At 47.5% G+C, this 26,238-nt stretch overlaps 1 protein-coding gene across 2 annotated transcripts in view; it reads left to right on the forward strand.

Annotated features, from left to right (window-relative positions):
• The first annotated feature begins 3,373 nt into the window (after nucleotides 1–3,373).
• LOC138758346 (adhesion G protein-coupled receptor E5-like) overlaps nucleotides 3,374–26,238 on the forward strand; it is a 52,228-nt gene continuing 29,363 nt past the window's right edge. The window contains exons 1-5 of one of the 2 annotated variants that reach the window (XM_069927131.1): nucleotides 3,374–3,624; nucleotides 17,803–17,883; nucleotides 19,363–19,506; nucleotides 21,889–21,999; nucleotides 22,884–22,951. In XM_069927131.1, coding sequence (XP_069783232.1) covers nucleotides 3,594–3,624; nucleotides 17,803–17,883; nucleotides 19,363–19,506; nucleotides 21,889–21,999; nucleotides 22,884–22,951 — 435 coding nt within the window. In that variant the 5' untranslated portion in view covers nucleotides 3,374–3,593. The remainder of the gene's footprint in view (nucleotides 3,625–17,802; nucleotides 17,884–19,362; nucleotides 19,507–21,888; nucleotides 22,000–22,883; nucleotides 22,952–26,238) is intronic. The other variant, XM_069927132.1, reaches the window with a different exon arrangement.

Consider the following 26,238-nt stretch of genomic DNA (forward strand, 5'->3'; position numbering starts at 1 on the left):
GTGAAGGCCGTTTAGAACAGTTTGGGAACACAGTGAGGGCTTTTTAGAGCAGTTTGGGAACACTGTGAGGGCGGTTTAGAGCATTTTGGGAACACTGTGAGGGCTGTTTAAAATAGTTTGGGAACACTGTGAGGGCTGTTTTGAGCAGTTTGGGAAAACAGTGACGGCTGTTTAGAACAGTTTGGGAACACAGTGAGGACTGTTTCGAGCAATTTGGGAACACAGAGAGGGCTGTTTAGAACATTTTAGGAACACAGTGTGGGCTGTTTAGAACCGTTTGGGAACCCAGTGAAGGCCGTTTAGAACAGTTTGGGAACACAGTGAAGGCTGTTGAGAACCGTTTGTGAACACAGTGAAAGCTGTTTAGATCCGTTTGCGAACACAGTTACGGCTGTTTATAACTGTTTGGAAACACAGTGAATGCTGTTTAGAGCAGTTTGGGAACACAGTTACGGCTGTTTATAACTGTTTGGAAACACAGTGAAGGCTGTTTAGAGCAGTTTGGGAACACAGTGAGGGCAGTTTACAACAGTTTGGGAACACAGTGAGCGCTGTTTAGAACAGTTTGGGGTCACAGTGAAGGCCGTTTAGAACAGTTTGGGAACACAGTGAAGGCTGTTTAGAGCAGTTTGGGGACAGTGAGGGCTGTTGGAACATTTTGGGAACACAGTGAGGGCTGTTTTCAACAGTTTGGAAACACAGAGAAGGCTGTTGAGAACCGTTTGTGAACACAGTGAAAGCTGTTTAGATCCGTTTGCGAACACAGTTACGGCTGTTTATAACTGTTTGGAAACACAGTGAAGGCTGTTTAGAGCAGTTTGGGAACACAGTTACGGCTGTTTATAACTGTTTGGAAACACAGTGAAGGCTGTTTAGAGCAGTTTGGGAACACAGTGAAGGCAGTTTACAACAGTTTGGGAACACAGTGAGCGCTGTTTAGAACAGTTTGGCATCACAGTGAGGGCAGTTTACAATAGTTTGGGAACACAATGAAGGCTGTTTAGATCAGTTTGTGAACATAATGAGGGCTCTTTAGAACAGTTTGGGAACACAGTGAGGACTGTTTAGAACAGTTTGGGAACACAGTGAAGGTTGTTTACAGCATTTTGGGAACACAGTGAGGGCGGTTTAGAGCAGTTTGGGAACACAGTGAGGGCGTTTTAGAGCAGTTTGGGAACATAGTGAGGGCTGTTTAGAGCAGTTTGGGAACACAGTGAGGGCTGTTTATAACAATATAGCAACAATGTGAGGGCTGTTTTGAGCAGTTGGGATCACAGTGAGGGCTTTTTAGGGAATTTTGGGAACACAGTGATGGCTGTTTAGATCACTTTGGGAACACAGTGAGGGCTGTTTAGAACATTTTGGGAACATAATGAGGGTTCTTTGGAACATTTTGGGAACACAGTGAGGGCTCTTTAGAACAGTTTGGGAACACAGTGAATGCTGTTTAGAACCGTTTGCGAACACAGTTACGGCTGTTTATAACTGTTTGGGAACACAGTGAGGGCTGTTTAGAACAGTTTGGGAACACAGTGAGGGCTGTTTTCAACAGTTTGGGTGCACAGAGAAGACTGTTGAGAACTGTTTGGGAACACAGTGAGGGCTGTTTAGAACAGTTTAGGATCGCAGTGAAGGCTGTTTAGAACAGTTTTGGATCACAGTGAGGGCTTTTTAGAAAATTTTGGGAACACAGTGAAGGCTGTTTAGATCAGTGTGGGAACAGTGAGGGCTGTTTTGATCAGTTTGTGAACACAGTGAGTGCTCTTTAGAACAGTTTGGGAACACAATGAGGGCTGTTTATACAGGTGTGTGTGTTTGTGTGTGTGTGTTTGCCTGTGTGTGAGGTTGTGTGTGTGTGAGGGTGCGTATGAGAGTGTGTGTGTGTGTGTGTGAGGGTATGTGTGTATGTGAGGGCGTGTGTGTGAGGATGTGTGTGTATGTGAGGGTGTGTGTGTGTCTGTGTGTGTATGAGGATGTGTGTGTGTGTGTGTGTGAGGATATGTGTGTGAGTGTGTGTGTGTGAGTGAAGGTGTGTGTGTGAAGGTGTGTGTGTATGTGATGGTGTGTGTGTGTGTGTGTGTGTGTGAGGGTGGTGTGAGGATGTGTCCATGTTCACAGGTTAGACCTCTGATCTTGCTGTGATTTTTGGGACAATGTTGTGGGTTTGACTGTGGTTCCCGCCCTAGGGGTGTGTGACAGGACCATGCATAGGGAGTTTTACTCAAACCGATTTTATCTCCATTCCAAATAATATCAGCTGATTGAGAATCATGAAACTGAGATGTTGAATCTGGAGCAAAAACCACCATATTGGAAGAGCTCGGCAGAAGGAAATGATTGTCAAGGTTTAGAGTCATGACCCTGCAGCACAATATCAACCACAGATACTGCTTCACCTGAGCTGAGCTCTCAATGTGTCTTCAGTGTCAAGATGTATTCCCATGGATATTTGGTGCCCTCAGGTCATGGGGAAGCCTGCATCAAGGCAGTGGACAGCACACATTCCCTCTGCAGGAATACCCACAATCTGTGCCGCTGCTCACTCTGTCTGCATGCAGGATGTGCCAGGTTGGAAGTTCATTTCAGGCAGAGGCCCAGGAATGACCATCCCTAGATTGTGATGGTGCAGTGGTTTAATGCAGCTGCCTCACTTCTCCTGATGCAGGTCTGACAGGGCAATGTTTTCATGTTCCAGCACGATTTGCACAGCGGTTAGAGCCATGCTATCACAGCGCCAGTGGCCTGGGTTCGAATTCTGCACTGTCTGTAACGAGTTTGTAAGCTCTCTCTGTGTTTGCATGGATTTCTCCCCGGGGTGGCTCCAGTTTCCTCCCACTGATCAAAACTTACTGGAGGCTGTAGGCTAATTGGATGCAATTGGGCAACATGGGCTCATGGGCTGGAAGGGCTGCATTTCTAAATTTTTTTAAATTAAAATAAATTGTCTTCTGGATGGTGCAGTATTCTCCAGCAGTGGAGACATGCAGGTAATTTACCCCTTGGGGAAGGTGAGGGAGGCAGTGTTTAAGGGGAGTTGCTGAATGGAGGCTAGTACAATTGGGACATTTGAAAGATTTTGATGGGTACATGGATACCAGAAAAAGGGAGAATTATGGGAGTGAGGGAGGGATCGACTAGTTTGCTGAGGAGGTTTATATTGGTCGGCTCGACATGCTGGGCTGAAGGAGCTGTGTACTGTACTGGAATGTTCCATGTTCTATATGTGAGAGAGGTAAGGGAGTAAGGAATCACACCTGGGACCAATGAGATTGCTCTGCTGAAAAGCTGTCATTGACTAGATGGGTTGAATGGCCCTCTCTTGTATCATGGGCAGCAATTTAAACGTTGCTCCAGTAGCAAAATGCTGCCAGTAGAAGTGGAATCTGATGCATCACAGATATCACAGCATTGTCCAAAATACAGTGAATGCTTGAAGCTCTTTGTGCACTGAGGCCCCTCCCACTGCGCTCCCTCATTGGTCAGGCTGGGACTCGGGCTCTCAGCTGAAGTGTGCGGCAAGTGCTCAGTGCCAGCGAGGTGCAGTGCCGGGACCTATTGTGAAGAGTTCCACAGAAAGGGTCAAACTCTCTACCATGGTGTCCGGTCGACTCCCACTCCATCTGGGTGAGTTGGTCACATATTCTGCTTTCAATCCAGTTTGCCCTTTGATTTCTTCCTTTGTTTCTTCTTGGAGCGAGAGGGAAGCAGGTGAGTGTCCGAGCAACCTGTGCCACACGGTGGAGGGGGCCGACGTCTTCGGGCATGCATCGGACACTTTCTCGGGAGAAGAGGCTTTATTTCTGTGGGCAGGACGGAGTCACTGGGGGTGTTCATACTACAAGGGGATCGGGCAGAGGAACATGATGAACATCGAACAACTGAGTCAAAAGAAACTGGAGCCAAGGAACGAGAGAATGAAGGTGACTGGCAACGGTGAATGGGTGTCAGCTGGAATGGATGGGCCAGGGGATAGTGGAGGGAAATGCGATCGTGGGAGCTGGAAGAATATGAGCTGGATTATAGAGGGGAAGGGAGGGGGTTGTAGGACACAAGGATCAGTACAGAGACGCGGAAGATTTTTTTTTAACCAGAGGTCCTGAGTCTGTGGAATTGTTGCCACGGGCGGTTGTGGAAGTGAGGCCGTTGGACATATTTAAGGCCCAGCTGGACAGGTATTTGATCAGTCGGGGCATCCAGGGTTACAGGGAGAAAGCCGGAGAGTGGGAGGATGGATTAGAACAGACTCGATGGGCCGATGGGCCTCCTTCTGCTCCCTTATCCTGTGATGATGTGACCTGCACTGTGACTTTGTGAACTGACTGATCGCTGAGAGGGTGCCCATCGGCACCTGCCCTGGTGAAGTCGCCGTGTGACGGGGGATTCCCGGGGAAATGGCAGAACCAGGGATTTCCAGCACGTTGGCAGAAATTAGTCAACCTGCCGCGGGGTTGTTCATCTCCCTCGAGAGTCTTCTGACGACTTGCCCGCTGCTTCGTTGGGCCAGGACAAAGGGTGGGGGGGGGGGGGGGGGGTGAGAAATGGCAATGGAAACACAGTGGAATCAGATGCTTTAAGGAAGCTTTTAGGAGAGAGGAGGGGAAGAAACGCGAGGGCAGGTTCGGGGTCGCTAGGGATGGAGAGGGGCAGAAAAGGACGAATAGAGCGCGGAGCCAGAAAGAGAAGGGATTCGGGATAAATATCCTGAGTGAAAGGGGTGGGAACGTGTGGAACCGTATTCTGAATTATTGGAAGACCATGAGTCAGTCGGGAGTCAGGGAAAGGAGAGTGGCTGAAAACAGTGGAGGCAGGGACCGTGTTTGCGTTCCCACCCCAGCAACAAAGACAGTCTTGTTCCCGGCGGCTGGTGAATGCCAGCTGACTCATGACAGGACACTGAGCTCCTCGGAGCCAGTGGCCGTGTTCGACCCGCACACTCATTACAACTGAGTTCACCGCCTCTTGCCATGGAAATGCAGGGAGGGCTGCGATGCCCTTTGTATGACAGCTCTTCATGACCATCGCGTAGTCCTGACGCTTAGTGGATTTCTCCTCTAGTCTGGGGACCATTGAAACCATATGATCATGTCCACCGCGAGGTCAGGGAGCAGCTTCCCGGATAGGTGGGCACGGCCGGGGAGAGGTGGGCACGGCCGGGGAGAGGTGGGCACGGCCGGGGAGAGGTGGGAACTACCATCAGGTTCTATGAGTGTTCGCACTTCAAAGGGAGAGCAGATATGAACCCATCAAGATTCAAAGTAAATCCTGCAGCACAGCCAGATGGGCTGAATGGACTATGACTTTCACTTTCATCCCACACAACAAAAATAAATCGACGAAGAGTGAGGTGAGAAGACAAACACTTCCAAACGGTACCAGCTATGAGTCCCATTCAGATGTCAGCTCTGGGAAACACTTCGTTTGGTAAAACTGGGCCAGATTGTGGAAAAATACCTAACTAAATATTCCTCTGGGTTTTACTTTGTTCTTTGATGGAAACTCTCTAATCGGGTTTATTCGCAGGTGCTTAAGTGGTCTGTTTAACCCTGACCGAGTTCTCTGCACGCATTGTGTGTTTAATAATTAAACCAGAACCACCAGTACAATCTCCTTCAGGTTGTGTGACCTTGTCTCACGCCTGTTTCTGTCTGTAAGGGTACTGCACTCCTCTCTTTTGGTTCCCACCCTCCCTCTCAGTGCCACCTCCTCTTCCCCTCCCTATCATGAATGCCAAAACATTCTCTACCTCCAGTGTCCTTCCCCTAAACCACTCACAGGGACCCTGGCCTGGCCACTTACGCCATTTGACGGCATTGACAACCCCACCTGCTGCCTCCAAGCAGGGTGAAGACCACAAGAAAAGAGCAGAATTAGACCATTCGGCACTTCAAAGGGAGAGCAGATACGAACCCATCAAGAGTCAAAGTAAATCCTGCAGCACAGCCAGATGGGCTGAATGGACTATGACTTTCGAATCAGGGATGATTTGTTTTTCCTTTCATCCCCATTCTACCGCCTTCTGCTTCGTTGATTCAGGTCTCTAATTATTTGTTGTTGATGCCCATTGAGCTGGCATCATCTAGATGGTGTGAAGCTCCTGAGGATGGTTGAATCTTATCCAGACAAGTGGGGATCATTTCCACCAGGAAGTTAGAAAGGCTTTAATGGTGACACTCTTGCCTCAAGACACCCAGCACAGCCTTTATGTGGCTGGTCCAGTTGAGCTTCTGGTCACTGGTATATCTCGAGATCTTGACGTGAGGTAAGTCAGCAATGGTAACACCATTGATTGGCCTTGGGAAGTCACTGGATTCTTGTCTGGCAAGTGTGTGGGACATCTCTCACAGTCGCCAGACATTGTGAGGAGGATCCCATTGTGTCCAAGTTCAGTTCATTCCTCTTTTTCTTTATTCTTATTGCTTTTTCTTCATTTGCCCATTGAGCAGGCAGCCTGGTTTCTCGGTTTCGAGTCACACACAAGCCACGTGAGTTCAGGAGAGTCCCTTTCCGTTTGTGAAGGTCATCAGTGAACTTGATCCGTTCTTACAATCAGCAGCTGTTTTTATTTTCATTTTCTATCTGCAGTTAAATTCTGGTGCGCACATTAGGGTTAGGATTCGCAACTACAGCTTTGCTTTGTGAATTCAGGCCTCGAATTATTTATTGTTGCTATCTGCATACCAAGAAAGATAAAAATAGTTCAAAAGAGGAACTAGACAAAGTGAAATAGAATTTAGATTTGTCCACAGATGAGTGGAAACCTCAGTTGATCATTTCCTGGAGAGACAATGGCCCTTATTTCTGACTCAGCTCCCATTGTTCCGTGTGTCTGCAATCAGTGCTGGACCAATAGGCAGACGGAAATGGGACAATTTCCAAGGGAACAGAGTGATCCCTGGGAACGCTGCACAGGCAACGGACACAATCTGGCATCTGTCGCCACGGCGTCGGCAGCTGTTGAAACGGTGCCCGTCTTTGTGCTATTCATCGCTCTGTAAAGTTTATAGCGAGCTCTGTCGCATCCTGACAAGTTACAACAGTCAGACATTTGAGAGGCATTTGCTGAGTTTAAACAAGAAATTTACCAACACTTTGTTGCGCCTTTGTTCTGACCAAGTGAACATTAACCCCTCCTTCTTCGATGAGGGAGCTGCCATTGTCAAGGAAGTATTACGAGCACATCCAACTCACAAATAGAACAACACATTTATGCAAGGAGAATCAGGGACTGGAACCAGAAAGTTCTGGGAAGGGAACATGTCCAATTATTTGGAATCAGACGTGATTTACACCTCCCTCATTGGTGTCAAAATCAGAATCAGGTTCATTATCATAATCAAGGGCCATGAAATCTTCTTTTACGGCAGCGGAATTGTACATAACTGGTGCAACATTGCAATAAATTAAGGTTCCATGAATACAATATTTTAAAAATAAATAATGAGTGCAAAAAGAGAAATCATGAGGCTGTGTCTGGGGTTCATTGACCATTCAGGAATCTGATGGCAGAGGGGGAAGGAGCTGTCCTTGTGCAACTGGGTCCTCTTCTTCAGGCTCCTGGACCTCCTTCCCAATGGTAGCAGAGCAAAGGGGGCATGGCCTGGGTGGTGGGGGTCCTTGAGGATAGAGGCTGCTTTCGTAACATAGAACACTAGTACAGGCCCTTTGTCCCACAATGTTGTGCCAACCCATATGTCCCTTCCTAAAAAAAAAACTACTAAACCCTCCCTACTCCTTAACTCCATTTTTCTTTCATCCACATGCCTGTCTAAGAGTCTCTTAAATGCCATCAGCTTCCCATCAAGGCATTCCAGCCACCCACAACTCTCTGTGTAAAAAATGTACCCCTGACGTCTCCCCTAAACTTGCATCCCTTCACTTTGGGCAGACGTCCTCTGGTGTTTGCTGATTTGTGGACTCCTGGTTTCCCCTTCCTGAAGTCCACAAGGCTTTGCTAATGTTGAGTGCAAGGTTGTTGTTGTGACATCACTCAACGAGCTGATCTATATCCCTCCTGCATGCCTCCTCACTGCCATCTGTGATTCTGCTGACAACCATTTGAACAGTGCGTTGGCACAGTCATGGGTGCAGAGAGAGTAGAACAGTGGGCTAAGCACACATCCTTGAGGAGGAGATGTTGTTAACGATCTGCACCATCTCATCACCTCATCTCATCACCTCATTCAGCTCTAGATCCGTGGGAACCAGTCTTACTTCTAAACCCTATGGGTTCAAAATGTAGAGGGGAAGATTTTGACATTCCAATAGTGACTGCGTTGGGCCGCACATGAGATCCTGGGCTCCAATGTGCTCTGGAAGACCAAATATAAAAGGTGCCATGTAAATGCAGGCTCTTACCCTAACATTGCAGTTGGATCCTGGCCTCTGATAATATTTCCTTACCTTGACTTTAACCTTGTATGTGGAGAGTAAAACAGAATTGTGTTTAATGTGAACTTTTCATCATAAACATCATCTGTTGCCTCTCAGTAGACCAAGCCTGGCCCATTCACTATCCTGCACCATTTTCTCCTTGTATTTCAGATTGTGGGCACCTGCAGGATTTTGCAGGTAATCTGCAGCTGATCTGAGATGGGCAGAACACAATCCCATTTCCTTTTTACTGGGGACCAGGTGTCTGTGCCTTGTCAGTATGATTGCCAGTTTTACAGGGGCTCAGCTCAATCACAAGGTCCTCGACTTGTGTTGATGTGGTAGAGACCACGTTATAATCAGATTGTAATGTAAAATCTACCCATTGCGAGCAGAGTGGCACAATGCCAGCCTCATCATTTTGTAATGAACCTCCTCTGACCGCAGATTGTTATTAGATCCACCTGAACACCTCTTTATCCAATAACAATTGCTTGAACCATCATTTCAAGATCCCTTTATTGCCATGTAATAGTACAGAACATATAATATTACACAAGATTGCCTTCTGCCTTCCATAAGGAGGGCAGAGTCAACATTGGTGATGCCCGCCATCCCTTACAGTAAGAGAGACCAAAGCAAAAGACAGTCCTGTCAGAGACTCTGAGTGACTGTGAATTCATCTCCAGGGCTCCTGCAGCTGCACAGACTCCTGTTTGATCAATCGGCCTCCCAAGCTCCAGATCCAAACCTCCGACATGATCGTGAAGCCTCCAGTGCCCAAGGCCCTTTGGGAGCCCTCCTTGCCCTCAGCACCCTCTCGAATCCCAGCTCCATTACCCTGTTCCCACGTGCCAGTCTCCAGCAACCCATGCAGGGCCCTGACCGCAAGTTGCCCGCAGTCTGTGTGAGTCCCTCAGCTATTGAGCCCCTCATTGGCCCACTGCCAAGGTCCCTGTCCTGTAGGGTCTTCTCTTTCTCAATGTATTCTCCCCATTCCTGGTGCTAGCCCATCCCTGCACCAGCCCACTGCTCCCCAATGTCTGCAACCCCCCCCTCCCCCGCTGCTGCCTAGCACATCCACTGCCATCTTGGGCACAGAACCCACGGTTGCAGGATTATAAAATAAATCACCACCGGCTCCTTTAACAGGCCATTTATCATCTGGATGGAGCTGTCGGCATTGGCACCATGCGGGTGAACCTTTCAGAACAGCACTGTGACCCCACTCCCTGGTCTCTGGGGGTCTGCACAGCGGCAGTGCCCTTATTTTGCAGATTGACCCCCTTCTCTTTCCTTTCCCTCTTACTGGAACACTTCACCCTCTGTCACCACCCTTCTTGGCAGTGGAAGGAATTGATGCATGACCAGTCCTTCAGTCAATACCGTAAATAACACAACGTTCATCCCTGTTCCATCTGCCCCTTGGTCACTACTTTTACACATTGTAAAGCTCGTCGAAAGAATCAAAGACTTGTTGATCCAAACCAAAGCTTTTATTAGCAAAAGACAGGAGCTCTTCACAGGTGGCCGATCAGTCCGGAATGATCCAACCTGGCTAAGGACACAACCCTTTAAGGCCCAGACAGTAGGCGTGGCTAAGCTCTCAGCCAATTGCTGTAAGCACAGTCTAGATACTGTAACTATATACACTATATACATTGGTGATAGATCTGTACTATCACACACATCTTATTTGGAGCCCCAAGTCAATGGATAATTGTAATAATCCTCATCCAAGCCAAGGGCAGAGCCACCACAGTCTTCCTCAATGCTCTCCTCAGGCCTGATCAGTTCGACATGGAGTCCCCAGGAAACTGCTCCCCACAGATAGCAGCTTTTGTTCATGTTCTACCCACACTCAGAGGGTAGATAACAAAGGCAGCCTCAACTCACACATCCCTCTGGGTGACATGTCTGTCACACATCAAACTCGACTTGTCTCTGGGTCAAAGGTTTACGAGTTTTACTCCAGAGAATATTTACAATTTCAAACTGTCATTTTTTAACCTGTTATTTTATTCTTATTTTTTCATTTATTTTCCTCAATTTTTGGCTTGTTGCTTGAATTCTGGATACCAGACGTTTTACTGTTTTCCATCTCCACAATCTCCAACCAGATGGTATCAATCCCCAGTAGCCCCCTCCACCGCTCCCCCTCATCCCTCTAACTCCTTCCCTTCCTTCCTCCATCTCCCCAAACCCTTCTCTTCACATTAGAGAACATCTTTCTCAGCCCCTGCCCCTCCCCCATTATCTCAGCTCCTATCCCTCCCCCCTCCCACCGGCAGCCACCTATCACCTGGGCTCGTTTCACCCCTCCCCTTCCCCCTTTCTATTCAGGCATTTACCCAATGTTGGTCCAGTATTCCTGATGAAGGGCTCAGACCCAAAATGTTAGCTGCCTGACTCTTTCATTTGATGGATAGATGGGAGCAGATGGGCATCGTTTACTTGGATTTCCAGAAGGCTTTCAATAAGGTGCCACATAAAAGATGTATACAGGATGTAAGAACACATGGTGATGGGGGAGATGTGTGAGCATGGATGGAGGATTGGATAACCCATAAAAAGTAGAGTTGGGGTACAGGGGTATTTTTCTGGTTGGCAATCAATGGTGAGCGGAGTGCCACAGGGGTCGGTGCTGGTCCCGCAACTCTTCATGAAGTACATTAACAATCCAGAAGAGGGGACAGTGTCATGTATCTATGTTTGCTAAATTGAGTGGAAAGCAAATTGTGGAGAGGATACGGAGAATCTGCAGAGAGTTATAGATCGGTAAGGGTCTGGCAGATGGATGCCATTTTTAAATTGCCCTGTCGCAGACAAGACCCCACCTCAGAACGGCACAATTTTAACAACATGAACATTTACTGGAGGATCTGAGCAGGTCACACAGTATCACAGAAAAGTAAGAACATAAGAAGTAGGAGCAGGAGTCGGCCATCCGGCCTGTCAAGCCTTCTCCACCATTGAATGACATCACGGTTGATGGGCTCATCTCCAGCTCCCTGCTTTTCCCACACATCCCTTAATTTCCTGACTATATAAAAATCTATCCAGTCTTGTCTCAAATATATTTACTGAGGTCACCTCCACTGCTTCAATGGGCAGTGAATTCCACAGATACACCACCCTCTGGGAAAAGCAGTTCCTCCCTATCTCTGTCCTAAATCTACTCCCCTGGATCTTGAGGCTCTGTCCCCTAGTTCTGGTCTCCAATGGGAACAAATTACCTACCTCTATCTTATCTATGCCCTTCATTATTTTATACATTTCTATAAGATCCCCTTTCATTCTTCTAAATCACAGTGAGTACAGGCCCAGATGGCTGAACCTCTCCTCATAGGCCAATCCCATAAGGAAAGACCAGATTGCAGAGTTGTAGTTTGGATTCTGTTGTCGGACACTGGTCCAATGCTCCCTCCATGACATAAACATCCCTCTGCTCACACCCCACAGATCAACAAGTTTCCTTTTCGACTGTTTCTTCCGCATGATGTCTCCCACTCTTTCAACAAAAGGGTGTTTCTGCATGACCATCTCTGGGTGTCAGTGAAACATTCTGACCTGTTGTTATCTGTGAAAGAACTCCCCCTCAGTCACTGTAGACAATTCAACCATGGCAGGCAGTATCATTGGAGGGATGTTTCAGGTCAAAACATTTCCTGTTGTCCCAGGCACAGCTTCAGGACAATTTATTCTGGCAATCCCCTTTCTGATTTTAACCTCATGAGAACAATCACAAGGACACCCCCCTCTCATGTCAAGGTGGGCAGGAATGAAAAGTTACATTTCTACAGAAACATCCATCAGGCGTCGAATATACTGGTTGGGTTAACCAACCCCGAAAGATTGCTGCTGGTCAACCATGGAGCGATTAATTTTCAGTGTGCTTTCCTCCCAATGTGTTGACAGTCTTGAAGCGATAACTTGGGGGGGTGGGGGGGGGGGGAGAGGAAAAAGGGGAAGTTGGTATCCAAAACCTGGACAAAAAATATTTCGAAAAGGTTGGCTTCCTGAAAAAAATTTGATGATTATATTAGACAACTTCAAGCTGAACACAGAGATCATTTCAGATTTGCTGTATCATGTAGGAAGTTGGAGAAACATTAAATTAACTTTGATTTAATTTAGCATGTTTAATCACGTAACGATACTGACATGTTGCATTAGTTCAACTGCCACTGATTTCCGTCTGTACTTGGCATCTGATGCCTTTCATGTCAGTGTCCAACAATAGTTGGCCGGCACTGATGGATTCCAGTTGCCCTGATATCACTTTTCCATGTTCATCGGTGAATGAACCGAGATCGGCAGGGAAGATTTTCAAGTGCGGATGCAGAAAATGCTTTTTCAACGACAAGTTTGCACCGTGGTTTTGTCCACTTGAACTAGACTTAAAATAAGACAGGAAACCTCAGGAATAGGTTATATTTAAACAATGGTATGTGCTCAAAATTTTTAACATGATTTTCATGATGGAGCAGCCCAAAACCCATCAAATACGTCCAAAAGTGTTCATCAAAGCAAAACCTTTGTTGTCCGAGTAACTGATGTTTTACTAACAATGTCCTCAGACACAATTAACCTGCAGTAATTAAAGATGTGAAATTCTGAGTATGCTCTGGGCTTGCATGCTGGTTGGTCTCCAGGATTCTGTCAAGGTCAGGTTTACTGTCATCCAATTGTACAAGTACAATCCAACAAAACAGCGTTCTCCGGTCCTCGGTGTAAAACACACAGACACACAACCAGACATAACACACATACAGACAAACAATACATCGCAGGATAAGTCTTCACGTTAAAAAGAAATAAATGAACATTGTTTAGTAAAGATTAGAGTCTCAGGTGGTTAGTGTGAGCGTTCCCTTTGGTCGTTCAGCATTCTCACTGCCCATCATACAAATCTGTTCATCACCTCATTACAGGAAGGATGTGTAAGCTATGGAGAGTGGGTAGAGGAGATTGACCAGGGTGTGGCCTGGATTGGGAAACAAGTCTTATGAGGCAAGGTTAGCAGAGCTGGGACTTTTCTCTTCGGAGCGAAGAAGGATGAGAAGAGATCTAATAGAGGTCTACAAGGCATAGACAGGGGGGACAGTCAGCACCTGTTTCCCAGGGCAGGATCACCAAACACCAGAGGACGTGTGTACAAAGTGAAGGGAAGGAAGTTTAGGGGAGACATCAGGGGTAAGTTTTTTTTACACAGAGAATGGTGGGCCCTGGGAATGGTTTGTCAGGGGTGGTGGTGGAGGCCGGAACATTCGGGGCGTTTAAAAGTCTCTTAGACACATGGATGAAAGAAAAATAGAGCATTAATGGGCGGGGGTGGGCATTAGCACTTTTTTTAGGAAGGAATATATGGGTCGGCACAACATCATGGCCTGAAGGGCCTGAACTGTGCTGTATTGTTTTATGTTCTAACAGTATGTGGGAGCAAGTCCCCATGAACATTTGACCACGTTGAGCCGGGACAGAGCCACAGACTGTGGCAGCGGCTGCCAGTGGGAATGCAGAGGGAGCAAAGGACCAAGGGGGTTACAGTGAGAGTCAGGAGGAGGGGGATATACCATGTACAGCTAACGAGAACCATCTCCCTGTTCAGGGGATCTGTGGCTGGGATAGAGGCAGGCCTTTCGGGAAGGAACTTTTGAACACTTCACAAGGAGCTGAGAAATTTGGAACTCACTCCCAGCTGCTATGAGAAGAGTTAATTTTAGATCTGATGCTGCCAGAGTTGTGACAACTGAGGAAGGTGTGTCAAAGGCTGATAGAGTTCAACTACAGATCACACTGAAGAAGCCCTGTCACTCACATGGTTTACACAGCTAAATAACCAGCGCTGGAGCAAGACATTCCTCGAGGAAATTTTCTAGCTTTTCCCATTCACTTCTCAATTCCTCATAGCCAGAACCTTTCACAAAATGGGCACTGCAAAACCATCCCTGCTTCCTGGTCAGGAGATCAGCAAGTTCAGCTGTTGATGCAGAAAGTGGTCATGTCCACAGGCAGAGAGAACATAGAGTCTGTCCGCAGCCCATTGACCAGATACAGCAAACCCAATGGCTACCTTCTTAATCCCATGGTTAGGGCTAATCATAAACTTATTCACAATTCAAGATTATTTTATTGTGTAATAAAATGCGATATTACACAAAATTTCCTTCCATCTACTCTAAGGCAGATTCACCATCGGCAGAAATTGCCCAACGCCTCTTATTGTCAGAGAAAGAGAAGCAGAAGAGAGTCCCCCCCAGGGTCTCCGAGTGTCCGTGGATTCACCTCCAGGGCTCCCGCAGCCTCTGCAGCCACACAGAGTCCAGTCCAAACCATCAGCAGCACAAGCTCCAGATCCAAACCTCTGACACAATCAGGAAGCCCTCGGTGCCCCGGGTATGGATCCCTTCAGCCAGTGTAGGGGTGGTGGGCAGACGGCCTGTCCCTATGCTGCCTCACTCCTTGACTCTCTCCCAGCCCTACCACTGCTAACAATCTCTTTACATTGAAAACTAATTGTAGATTAATTCCACCTGAACACACAATGAAGGGGTTGGTCCTAAAACATTGTCTGCCTTGTGCTTTCCACTGGATGCTGCCTGACCTGCTGAGTTTCTCCAGCACTTTGGCTTCCTGCACCACCATGACATTGTTGGAGCTGTGGTCATTGGGCAAGGGCCGAGTATCTGACCACAGGTGGTGGAGAAAGCTACTGTGTGTTCTCGTAGTGAACAACTGCTGAGACCTGCTCTTATCCTATTTGAGTTTCCAGTTGGTGTGGCAGGGGCATACTGATGGCCAGCATTTCCGGTTGGTGTGGCGGTAACATACTGGTGCCCAGTATTTCTGGTTGGTGTGGCGGGAGCATACTGGTGGCCAGCGTTTCCAGTTGGTGTGGCGGGGACATACTGGTGGCCAGCGTACTTCAGACTGTCAAGGGCAGGTGGTCAGACATTCCCTTGTGGTAGATGAGCACCGACTCCTCTGCTTCAGCACATCCTCACTTGTGGGTATCACTGCCTTCAGAGGAGGCCTCGTGATACCTGAGGACCTGTTAGTCGAATAGCATACCAGAGCAGGGGTGTGATGTTCCAACTCTATAAGGTACTCTATAAAGTACGGTGAGACCTCACGTGGAGAACTGTGTATAGTTTTGGGAAAGGATGTGCTGGTGTTGGAGAGGGTTCGGAGAAGATGTACTAGAATGATACCAGGAATGAAAGAGTTAGTAGATGAGGAACGATTTTCAGCTCTTGGACTGTACTCATTGGAGTACAAAACAACAAGGGGAACCTCATGGAGGCATTTCGAATGCTGAAAGGCCTGGACAGAGTAAATGTGGAGAAGATGTTTCCCATGGTGGGGAATCCAGGACAAGAGGGAACAAATTCAGGATTAAAAGGCATCAATTTAAAACAGAAATGTGGAAATTTTTCTTCAGTCAGAATTTGCGGCCTCAGGCGGTTGTGGAATCGAAGTTGCTGGGTGTATTTAAGGAAGTGTTTGACAGGTATTTGATTAGTCAGGGCATCAAGGGTTACGGGGGAGTGGGGCTGAGTGGGAGGATGGATCAGCGATAGAATGGCAGAGAGACTCGATGGGCCGATGGGCCTCCTTCTGCTCCTATATCTTGGTTCTTGTAGTCTCCTCCTGCTGTGCAATGTTGGGCAATCGCCACGTGCCTCCACTCCAGCGGCCGCGAATCTGAGACTTGCAACCCATGGCTCTTTGTGACCCAGCTATGAGGCTGATTGCCAACCCCAGTGAGGTGCTGCCATCTGCTGGCTGCATGCAGGTTGTGCACAGTTCAATGCCCCTATCACTCAGCCGCTAGAGCTAGAAACTCTAGCCCTGACCACAGAGCCCAAGCAAAGAATAGAAATTGCCAGAAACTCGCAGAAGGCCAGGAAGCATCTGTGGAAAGGGAAAATGTTTACATTTTGTGTCTAAACCTTTCATCAGAATCAGGTTTTGATGAAGATCCTGACCTGAAACATCCAGCAACTGAGCCTGATGATTCCGTCCAGAATTTCTGCTTAATTTTACAATTCCAGCTTCTGCAGATTGTTTGCTTTCCATCCAAGATGAGGCTGAGGTGCACAAGAACCCAGACACCGCACAGTGGATGAGACGCACTCACTCTGGTTCCAAAAGGTTCACCGGGTTTGGGCACCTGCCCACATTTTGCTCACACCCTGATGAAGGGCTCAAGCCAAAAACGTTGGTGATGGATCTTTATCTTTATCGAACATGGTTTGACCTGCTGAGCTTCTCCAGTGTCGGGCTTTTACTGGAAGGCTGAGGTCCACCATCTCCATGCCACTTGCCATCCTGAAGCTTGGCCTATCAGCTGGATAGTAACAATCTCCCTCATTTGCAGTGGGATGGAGTAGATAAAGAGTGTCACGGGATCTGGGTCATTGGCTGGTTGTTACAGGTCATGAAGAACATAAGAAATAGGAGCAGGAGTCAGCCATTCAGCCCGTCGAGCCTGCTCCACCATTCAATGAGATCATGGCTGATCTGATGATGGGCTCAACTCCAGCAACCTGCCTTTTCCCCATATCCCTTAATTCCCCAACTATGTAAAAATCTGCCCAACCTTGTCTTAAATATATTTACTGAGATCGTCTCCACTGCTTCAATGGGCAGCGAATTCCTCAGATTCACCTCCCTCTGGGAAAAGCAGTTCCTGCTCATCTCCATCCTAAATCTGCTCCCCTGGATCTTGAGGCAACGTCCTCTAGTTCTGGTCCCCAATGGGAACAACTTACCTACCTTTATTTTATCTATGCCTTTCATAATTTTATACATTTCCATAAAATCCCCTCTCATTCTTCTAAATCCCACCAAGTACAGACCCAGACGACTCAACCTCTCGTCATAGGCCAACCCCCTCATCTCTGGAACCAACCTGGTGAACCTCCTCTGCACCACCTCCAAAGCCAATCCATCCTTCCCCAAGTATGGAGACCAGAACTACACACAGCACTCCAGAAGCGACCTCACCAGTGCCCTGTACAGTTGCAACATTCCTCCCCATCATCCTACACTCCAATGAGAAACGTCCCAGCTCTGCTAACCTTGCCTCAGACAACATCCTGGTAAATCTCCTCTGCACCTCCCCACAGCTTCCACATCCCTTCAAACTGATTATGGTTGTAGAGACACACAGCCCAGTTTTCATTGTGCAAAGATCTCACCCTGAGGGATGCAGGAACTGTGATCTGGAGCTTACAAGCAAGAGACAGAATGTTAACTGGTTCCTGGTCGCTGAGCAAAGCTGGAGGAGCTCTGAGTCCAGGCAGAGCTGAATACTATCATGGCAAAGGATTCTGTGGCATCAATGTAGCTTCTCTCTGCAATCAGATGAAAAACCTGTCACTTGGTGGGTCTGCGTTCTAACCAAGCCTCCATCTCTGATTCCAGTGATATTGTTCCAGTGCCTGTTGGTACAGAATGCAGCTCCCTCTGATCCCTGCTCTTCCAGAGGTAAAGCCAACTGTCCGGGTAAGTGACCTACTTCAGACATGGTTCAGAACCAGAGCTCCTCTCCCTTCCTTCTGCATCCAGTGACTGGATGAAGTTGAGAGATAAAATAATTCAGTGAGGGGATATATTGCTTGTGGTTCACTATGGGGTTTGGGCTGCTGGGACAATCTCTGGGCTGCTGGGACAATCCCTGGACTTCTGGAACAGCCATTCCACTCCCTCCGCACAGAACTGCTCACTAACTCACTCACCTCCGCTCAGAGCTTAGCATTCCGATGTCCATGCTGCCTTTTTCTCTATTCCAACTGCTCTCTCTGTGAACTCCTGCGCTTGGAGCTGTGTTTGACAATGGCGCTACGTACAGAGTGAAACACAATGTCAAAGGCATCTTGTGTTCCTATGTGGTCTCCCATCCAAGTACTGACCAGGCCTGAACCTACTTAGCTTTCGAGCTCAGCGAGATCCGATGTTTTCAGGCTAGTCCCTCCAGTAGTTCAGTATTTTTACGATGTGTAGTGTGTCCATCTCGCTGCTTGCGAAAGAAACCATCTCAATGTACCTCAGTTCATGTGTCAAAAGTGCACACAGATAGCAAACATGATATTCTGCCCATCGCTGGGAAACTGGAGCTATGAGGCAGTGGGTCTACCTGCCGCAACACCGAGTCTGCCCATAATCTCCATGGTAGGAGCTGGTCTGCAAGAAACGGCATTTTTATCTACTCCCTGGACACAGAAAACTGCTGGGGGGGGTGGGGTGGTGGGTGTCAATGGGAATAAATCCGGGGAGAGGGTTGAGAGGAATGTCCCAGGGGGGACGAGGGGAATAAATCCTGGGGGGAGAGTCGAGGGGAATAAATCCTGGGGGGGGTCAAGGGGAATAAATCTCAGGGGGAGTTCAAGGGGAATAAATCCCGGGGAGGGTCGAGGGGAATAAATCCTGGGGGGAGGGTCAAAGGGAATAAATCCCAGGATGTTGAGGGGAGTAAATCCTGGGAAGAGGGTTGAGGAGAATAAATCCTTGAGGGGGTCAATGGGAATAAATCCTGGGGAGGGGTCGAGGGGAATGAATCCCGGGGGGAGTTCAAGGGGAATAAATCCCAGGGAGGGTCGAGGGGAATAAATCCTGGGGGGAGGGTCAAAGGGAATAAATACCAGGGTGTCGAGGGGAGTAAATCCCAGGTAGAGGGTTGAGGGGAATAAATCCTGGAGGGGGGTCGATGGGAATAAATCCTGGGGAGGGGTCGAGGGGAATAAATCCCGGGGGGTCAAGGGGAATAAATCCCGGGGAGGGTCGAGGGGAATAAATCCTAGGGGGTTCAAGGGGAAAAATCGTGAGGAGGGGGTGTCTATAGGAAAAGATCTTAGGGAGGTCTATAGCAATAGATCCTGTGGAGGGGGAATGAGGGGAATCCAGGAGGGGTCTGGGAAAACTCACTCCTATGTTTCAGATGGTAGTGAAGAGCAGAAACCCTTAACTCACCTTTATGTGTTTCAGTATCTGACCCTTGTTATTCACACACGTGTCCGTACGGTTCTGACTGTGTGGCCAATAGCAGTAGATATACATGTCGCTGTAAAAGAGGGTTTCGATTGTGCATGACAGCAAACAACTGTACCATTGGACGTCCTTACTGCAAAGGTAAGAGACTTGTATCAGTGTTGACATTGCTTATTCCCACCTTTGGCTCTTACACTGCAGAGTACCCACCCACCATCCACTTGATCGGGGCAAGAGGGATGTCAGTTTGGGACTATAGGACCCAAGAACAAAAATAGGCCATTCAGCCTATTGAGTATGCCCCGCCGCTTAATCATGAGTTGATCCATTTCCTCACCCAGCCCCACTGCCTGCCCTTCTCCCCATAACCTTTGATGCCCTGGTTAATCAAGAACCTATTAATCTTTATCTAAATACGCCCAATGACCTGGCCTCCACAACCACCTGTGGCAACAAATTCCACAGATTCACCGCTTTAATCCTGAAGTTGTGCCCTCTTGTCCTAGACTCTCCCACCGTGGGAAACAACCTTTCTACATCTACTCTGTCCACACCTTTCATCATTCAAAATGTTTCGATGAGATCCCCCCCATTCTCCGAAATTCCAATGAGTTCAGGCCAAGAGCTGTCAAAAGCTCCTTTCATTTCCAGAATCATCCTTGTGAACCTCCTCTGAGCCCTCTCATACATCTTTCCTTAAACGAGGAGCCCAAAACTGCTCACAATTCTCCGTGAGGTCTCGCCAGTGCCTTATAAAGCCTCAACATCACATCCCTGCTCTATATTCTATTCCTCAACCTGGTCAGTGTGGATGAGTTGGGCACAACATTTCAATCTCTGTCTGAACCTGCTTCAAGATTGCCTGCATTATATTGCATTTATTAGCCACCAGGTAACCAGGCAATATCACGGAAACCCTTCATATCCACGGCCAATTCCTGCAGATGCTGATAATTTGGAAATTAAAACAGAAAACACTGTAAATGCTCACAGGTCGGGCAGAATCTGCAGGGAGAGAGATAAAAACTGAATGGTTCAGGTCAGTGCCCAATATGGCAGATTGACTCTGTTCCTTCTCCACAGAGGCTTCCCTGGCCTCAGGGGTGGGGGGGGGGGGCGGGCAGTGAGCACACCCTGATGAGATGGCCTTGTGTACCATTAAAGAATGATACAGACGTGTGAAGGCAAACACCAACACGGCAGTCGGGAACTTACATTCAGTTCATTGCTCCAAAGCTGGAGCTAAACTTTAGGACCAGGAATGGTCAAAGTGAAACTTTGGGACTGTTGTTGGGTGTATTTAAGGCAGAGATTGGCTGGTATTTGATTAGTCAGGGCATCAAAGGTTACAGGGAGAAAAAGCTGGGGAGTGGTGCTGAGTGGGAGGATGGATCAGCTCATGATTAGAGCAGACTCAATGGGCTGATGGGCTTTCTTCTGCTCCTATATCTTGTGATCTTGCTGTAAAATTCTGACTAGTTGACTGTTTCCCACTGGGAAAGGAAGGTCCTTCCTCTGCCCAGCACCAGATCTGGACTATATGCAAGTCCAATCCCATAGAAGACTATTTTCCAAACTGGAGTCCTTTCAGAAAGGGGTTAGGAAGACCCCCCCCCACTCTTCCAACCCACCTGTACTCTCCTTGATATGCTCCCCAGCTCCCTCAAGAAGCCCCAACCTCCAGTCACTGAATTTTTCAACAAATCTTTTCAAAAATTGGCTTCCTGAAAAAAAATTGGGGGATTGTGATAGATGACTTCAAGCTGAACACAAAGATAATTTCAGATTTGCTGTATCACGCAGGAAGTTGGAGAAACATTAAATTAATTTTGATTGAATCTACCATGTTTAATCACCTAAGGATGCTGACACGTTGTGTTAGTTCAACCAACCGAAAAATATTTTGCCGCTGATTTTCATTTGTACTCAGCATCTAATGCCCCTCGTGTCGGTGTCCAACAATAGACGGCCGCACTGATGGATTCCAGTTTCCCTGATCCTGCATGGTCGCAATGTCCTGGTGAAACCTTTCATCGTGTTTGTCACTGGCGGCACCAGGATCAGCAGGGAAGTCCAAGTGTGAATGCAGAAAATGAATTTTCAATCACACGCTGCACTTCATAGTTTTATCTGCTGGAAGTTGACGCAAACTATGACAGGAAATCACAAAAATAGGTCATATTTAAACAATGGTGCATGATAGGAAATTTTTAAGGTGATTTTCATGATCAGCAGCCCAAAATCCATAAAATGTCCCCAGAAGTGTTCAGCATGCAAAATCTTTGTTGTCTGGTGTAACCTGTGAAGCAAATTGAGACAGAGATTTCCTTGTTTGCCCAACTCATCCATGCTGACCATGTTGTCAACCTGAGGTAGTCCCGTTTTCCAGATCCCTCTAAACCTGCCCTTGATCCAACCACCTCTGGGTTCAGTGTGAGCCTCCCGATGACCTGACACATCAATTACCTGAATCATTGGAGAACCAAGCTGGAAGATCACTTTGATGCTCCAATTTATTTGCAGACATTGACGAGTGCAAGGGGACCTCAGTCAGGTGTGACAGCCGGGAAAACTGCTTGAACACGATTGGAAGTTACTGCTGCCTGTCCGGAGGGAGCCGTGACCACTGCACAAGTAAGGATGTGGCAACAATCCTGCTCACGAGTAGCCCTGAACCCCACTTGCGTTACCCACAACGCTGGTGATAATTGTTTCACTCAGAGTTTAGGGATTTGGTTACAGGATTGGTTGTTGGACCAGTTCACTGAAGGAAGTATCCCTAGGATTGTGTGGAAAGAAAGTTGAGCCAGGACCCATCTACTTCCCTAGAGTTTCTCCAGGACTCTGATCCAAGCCCAACACTGGAGATTCCAGGCCCCAGGACACTCGCTGCCAATCTCATTAATTGAAGATGCCTGGTAGAAGCCACTGTGTGCAGAAGGATTAGCTGTGGTGAAGACCCACCCCCTCCCCCTCCATCCATAGCATAGCCCAAACCCGACCTCATCATTCACACATTCTGCGGACGAGGCCATACCTTGGAAGTACAGTAGGCCTCCCCACCCTCAACAGTCCTGCCCCAACAGGCCCCTCCACACCAACTCCACCATCCCATGGCCTGTCCTCAGTGGTCAGGGTTCCACTGACAGCAGTGACCCCCTCACCTCCCAGTCTCCTCCAAAGGTGCCAGGCAAAGAAACCCCAACCAAGGGTACAATTCCTGCCTGCTGTCTGATACAAACATCTCCTTCTCTGCTGCCAATATGGTTATTTCACTCTGTGATTCAGAGAGAAAATCTGAACTTTAACTCTCTAGTAACATCACTGGGGCTGGAGTTTATTGGGGACCATGCTGTTATTAACATATGGAGGATAATCTCCCAGGAATGCTCTCAGTAAAGTTCAAAACCTCAGAAGGTGAAACTGAGACCATGGATGTTTCAGAAGCTCACTGGTGGGGGATTAGAGTGCAAAACTGTTTCAACCCTTCACATTAATGTATGGCTTGTTTACCACAGATTGTGAAAGATCCTGCCTGACAAATGCAGGGCAAAATGGTCAAAGACCCGTAGACCCTGACCACGTGGTAAGTGCCACAACCAAAGAACAAGAAATTGCATTTTTGTAGCACCTCATATAGCAGCAAGATGTTGGTATCTTTAATGGGTGGTTAAAGTGTAGTCACAGCTATTATAGAAAACCAATCTGAGCACAGTAAGTCCTCACATCTGGCCACTCAGTCTACATTGTAGAGGCATGCAGATGTTGGAACCTGCAGCAAAAAACAGGTACAGTACAACCACACAATGCTGGAGAAACTCAAACAGAGTCATTTATGTCGCAGCAGTAAAAATACAGAACCAGCGTTTCGGGCTTGGGTACGGGAAAATGTCAGCAGGCATCCGAACAAAGTGGGGAGGGGTGGTCACGTCGCAAGGGCAGGAGGTGATAGGTGGAGATGGAACTGAGGAGGCAGCAGCGATAAAGGGGAATTGGGATAGCTGGGGAAAGGGAGGGGTAAGGGAGGGAGGGGGAGAGGAGAGCAGGGGTAAGGGAGGGAGGGGATGGGAAGGAGGGAGGGGAGAGAAGAGCAGGGAAAGGGAAGGAGGGAGGGGAGAGGAGAGCAGGGGAAGGGAAGGAGGGAGGGGAGAGGAGAGCACGTTAGCAGAAACCAGAAAGGTCGATGAGGCCCAGATGGAAAATCAGGTGTTGTTCCACCAATCTATGGGTGGTCTTGGTGGGATGGTTCATGAGACCATGGACAGACATGTGAATCTGGGAGTGTGACACAGAACTGAAATGGCTGGCTACTGTGTAGTCCAACCCCTGGTATCCAGCGCCTCTGGGGTTTGGTAGATGCCAGTTAAATGTATTTTCCCGTTGCTTGAGACTCTACTCTTACAATGCCTAACACCTTCATTAATAATAAACAGTTTAAAAACCAAAAGTACTAGACTGTCCTTACACTGTACAAACTTCACCTGCATGAATATATAAACATTAAAGCATTTACTTTATTTTCAGTCACATTCTTTGAAAACATTTAACCATCGCTGCATCTGCAGGTTCCTCCCCATCCCCGGAGCCGCCCAAAAGATGAACAATAATATTATAGATAATGAAACCCCTTCCTCCCTCAAGCTTACAGATAAAGCCTCTGACTGGGTGACTTGTTACTAAGCAGGGATAAGGAGACACTTTAAGAGAGTCACCCCAACAGCGAGCGGCATCAACCAGCTCTTCACCTTGAGCGACACCATCACTGTTCCACACAACACTGCTACAAGCAAAAGCCTGACCAAGGCCCTCCCTCCGCTGGCTGAATTCTTTCCCCCACCTTCACCAAAGGTTTATGAGTTACTTTTACAATTAGAACTTGTGGTATTTTTACCTATTATTTTATTCTTATTTATTTTAATGATTTTAATTTATTTGCTGCGATTTATTTTGCGGTTGCTTGAATTCCGGACACCAGGCGTTTTACTGCACCTGTCCAAAAGCCTTTCAGATGCTGTAATTGTATCTGCCTCCACACTTCCCATGGCAGTTCATTCCAGATCTGTCTGATCCCCTTTAAATTTCTCCCCATCTCACCTTAAACCTGTGCCCTAAGCCCTACTCTCCCCTATCCAGGTGAAAGATTCCACCATTTTTTTACCCCTCATCTTTTCATAAACTTTAATGAGGTCACCCTTCAGCCCCCTGCAGTCCAAAGAGAATAAACCCAACCTATCCAATCCCTCCTCATAACTTCAACCCTCCCTTCCAACCAGCATCCTGGAGATTCTCATCTGCGCGCTCTCCATTGCTACCCCATCCTTCCAGTAACGTGGTGACCACAAGTCTCCAAGTGCAACCTGACTCATATTTATTCAACTGCAACATGATGTCCCAGGCTGCGTCTGCTGATAATTCCCCTCAACACCCACTATCTGGGTATCTGCCCTCATCCACACTGTCTGTCTTCCAGAAGAGATTGGGTTGGACAGAGAATTAATGTGAATCTAGTTCTCCAATTTAAAGACTATGTATCTTAAAATATTCCTTATTTTCTGAGAAAATGTTCTAAAAATTCAAGCTTTTTGATGAGAATGGGAGATTGTGAGGCACAAATACAGTTTTAAAAGGATGAATGGTTCACAGACATGACATTATTTTGAAAGGTTCCAATGGAGAACATTGTGCTTGGTACTTATCCTGTAACCTGAAGTGTGGTGATCATTACCAGGTGCCCTGCTTTACTGATGTTGGGTTTGGCCAGGATTCCACAAAGAATCACACTTCAAAGATACTTCGTCATTGTGCCATAATGCAGGAAGAAGGTTCCTGAAGGTCACCTCTGTTCCCTTCCCTGGAGAAACTGGGTGGGCAGAGCAGTATCTGGGGGGTGGGGGTTGAAAGAATTGTTAACCTCACGGGTCGAGGCCTGAATCAGGATGGGGTTGATGTGAAGGTTTAAGAACACAAGAAGCAGAAGCAGGAGTCGGCCTGATCCAGTGCAATCATGGCATGCATTGGGAATAATCCACAATGTCCTTCAACTCGTGTATTGGGAGCTCCACTGATCTACAGAGATGCCAGTATGGAACATTGAAAACTTCCTCACAGTACAGACCCTTTGACCCTCTATGTTGTGCTGACCTATACATTCCTAACATGAAAATAATTTAAAGTATTAAAACCTCGCTACCCCAGAACCCTCTATTTTCCTTCTATCCATGTGCATGTCTAAGAGTCTCTTAAATACCCCCAATGCCTTAACCCTAACCCTTCCAGCCTCCACCACCACCCCTGGTAATGCATCCCAGTCCCTCCATAACTTTCTGTGTAAAAAAACTTACCCCTGACATCTCCCCTAAACTTCCCTCCCTTCACTTTGTACATGTGTCCCCTGAGATAAAAATGCTGGCTGTCCACCTTATCTATGCCTCTCAGAATCTTGTAGATGTCCATTAAGTCTCCTCTCATCCTTCTTCACTCCAAAAAGTCCCAACTCTGCTAACCTTGCCTCACAAGACAGTATTTTCCAATCTAGGCAATATCCTGGCAAATCTCCTCCACACCCTCTCCATAACTTCCACATCCTTCCTGTAATGAGGTGACCAGAACTGAACACAATAAGCGTGGTCTCACCAGAGATTTGTAGAGTTGCCACATGACCTTTTGACTCCTGAACTCAACCCCCCAACTAATAAAGCCCAGCGTCCCATAGGCCTTCTTAACTGTCCTATCAACCTGCATGGTGACCTTGAGCAATGTATGGATTTGGACCCCAGGGTCCCTATGTTCTTCCGCAGAGTTAAATATTCAACCAAAAACCCTGTACTCAGCCTTCTGGTTTGTCCTTCCAAAATGCATCACCTCACACTTATC

Source organism: Narcine bancroftii, chromosome 3 (genome assembly GCF_036971445.1).
Source record: "Narcine bancroftii isolate sNarBan1 chromosome 3, sNarBan1.hap1, whole genome shotgun sequence".
NCBI lineage: Eukaryota > Metazoa > Chordata > Chondrichthyes > Torpediniformes > Narcinidae > Narcine > Narcine bancroftii.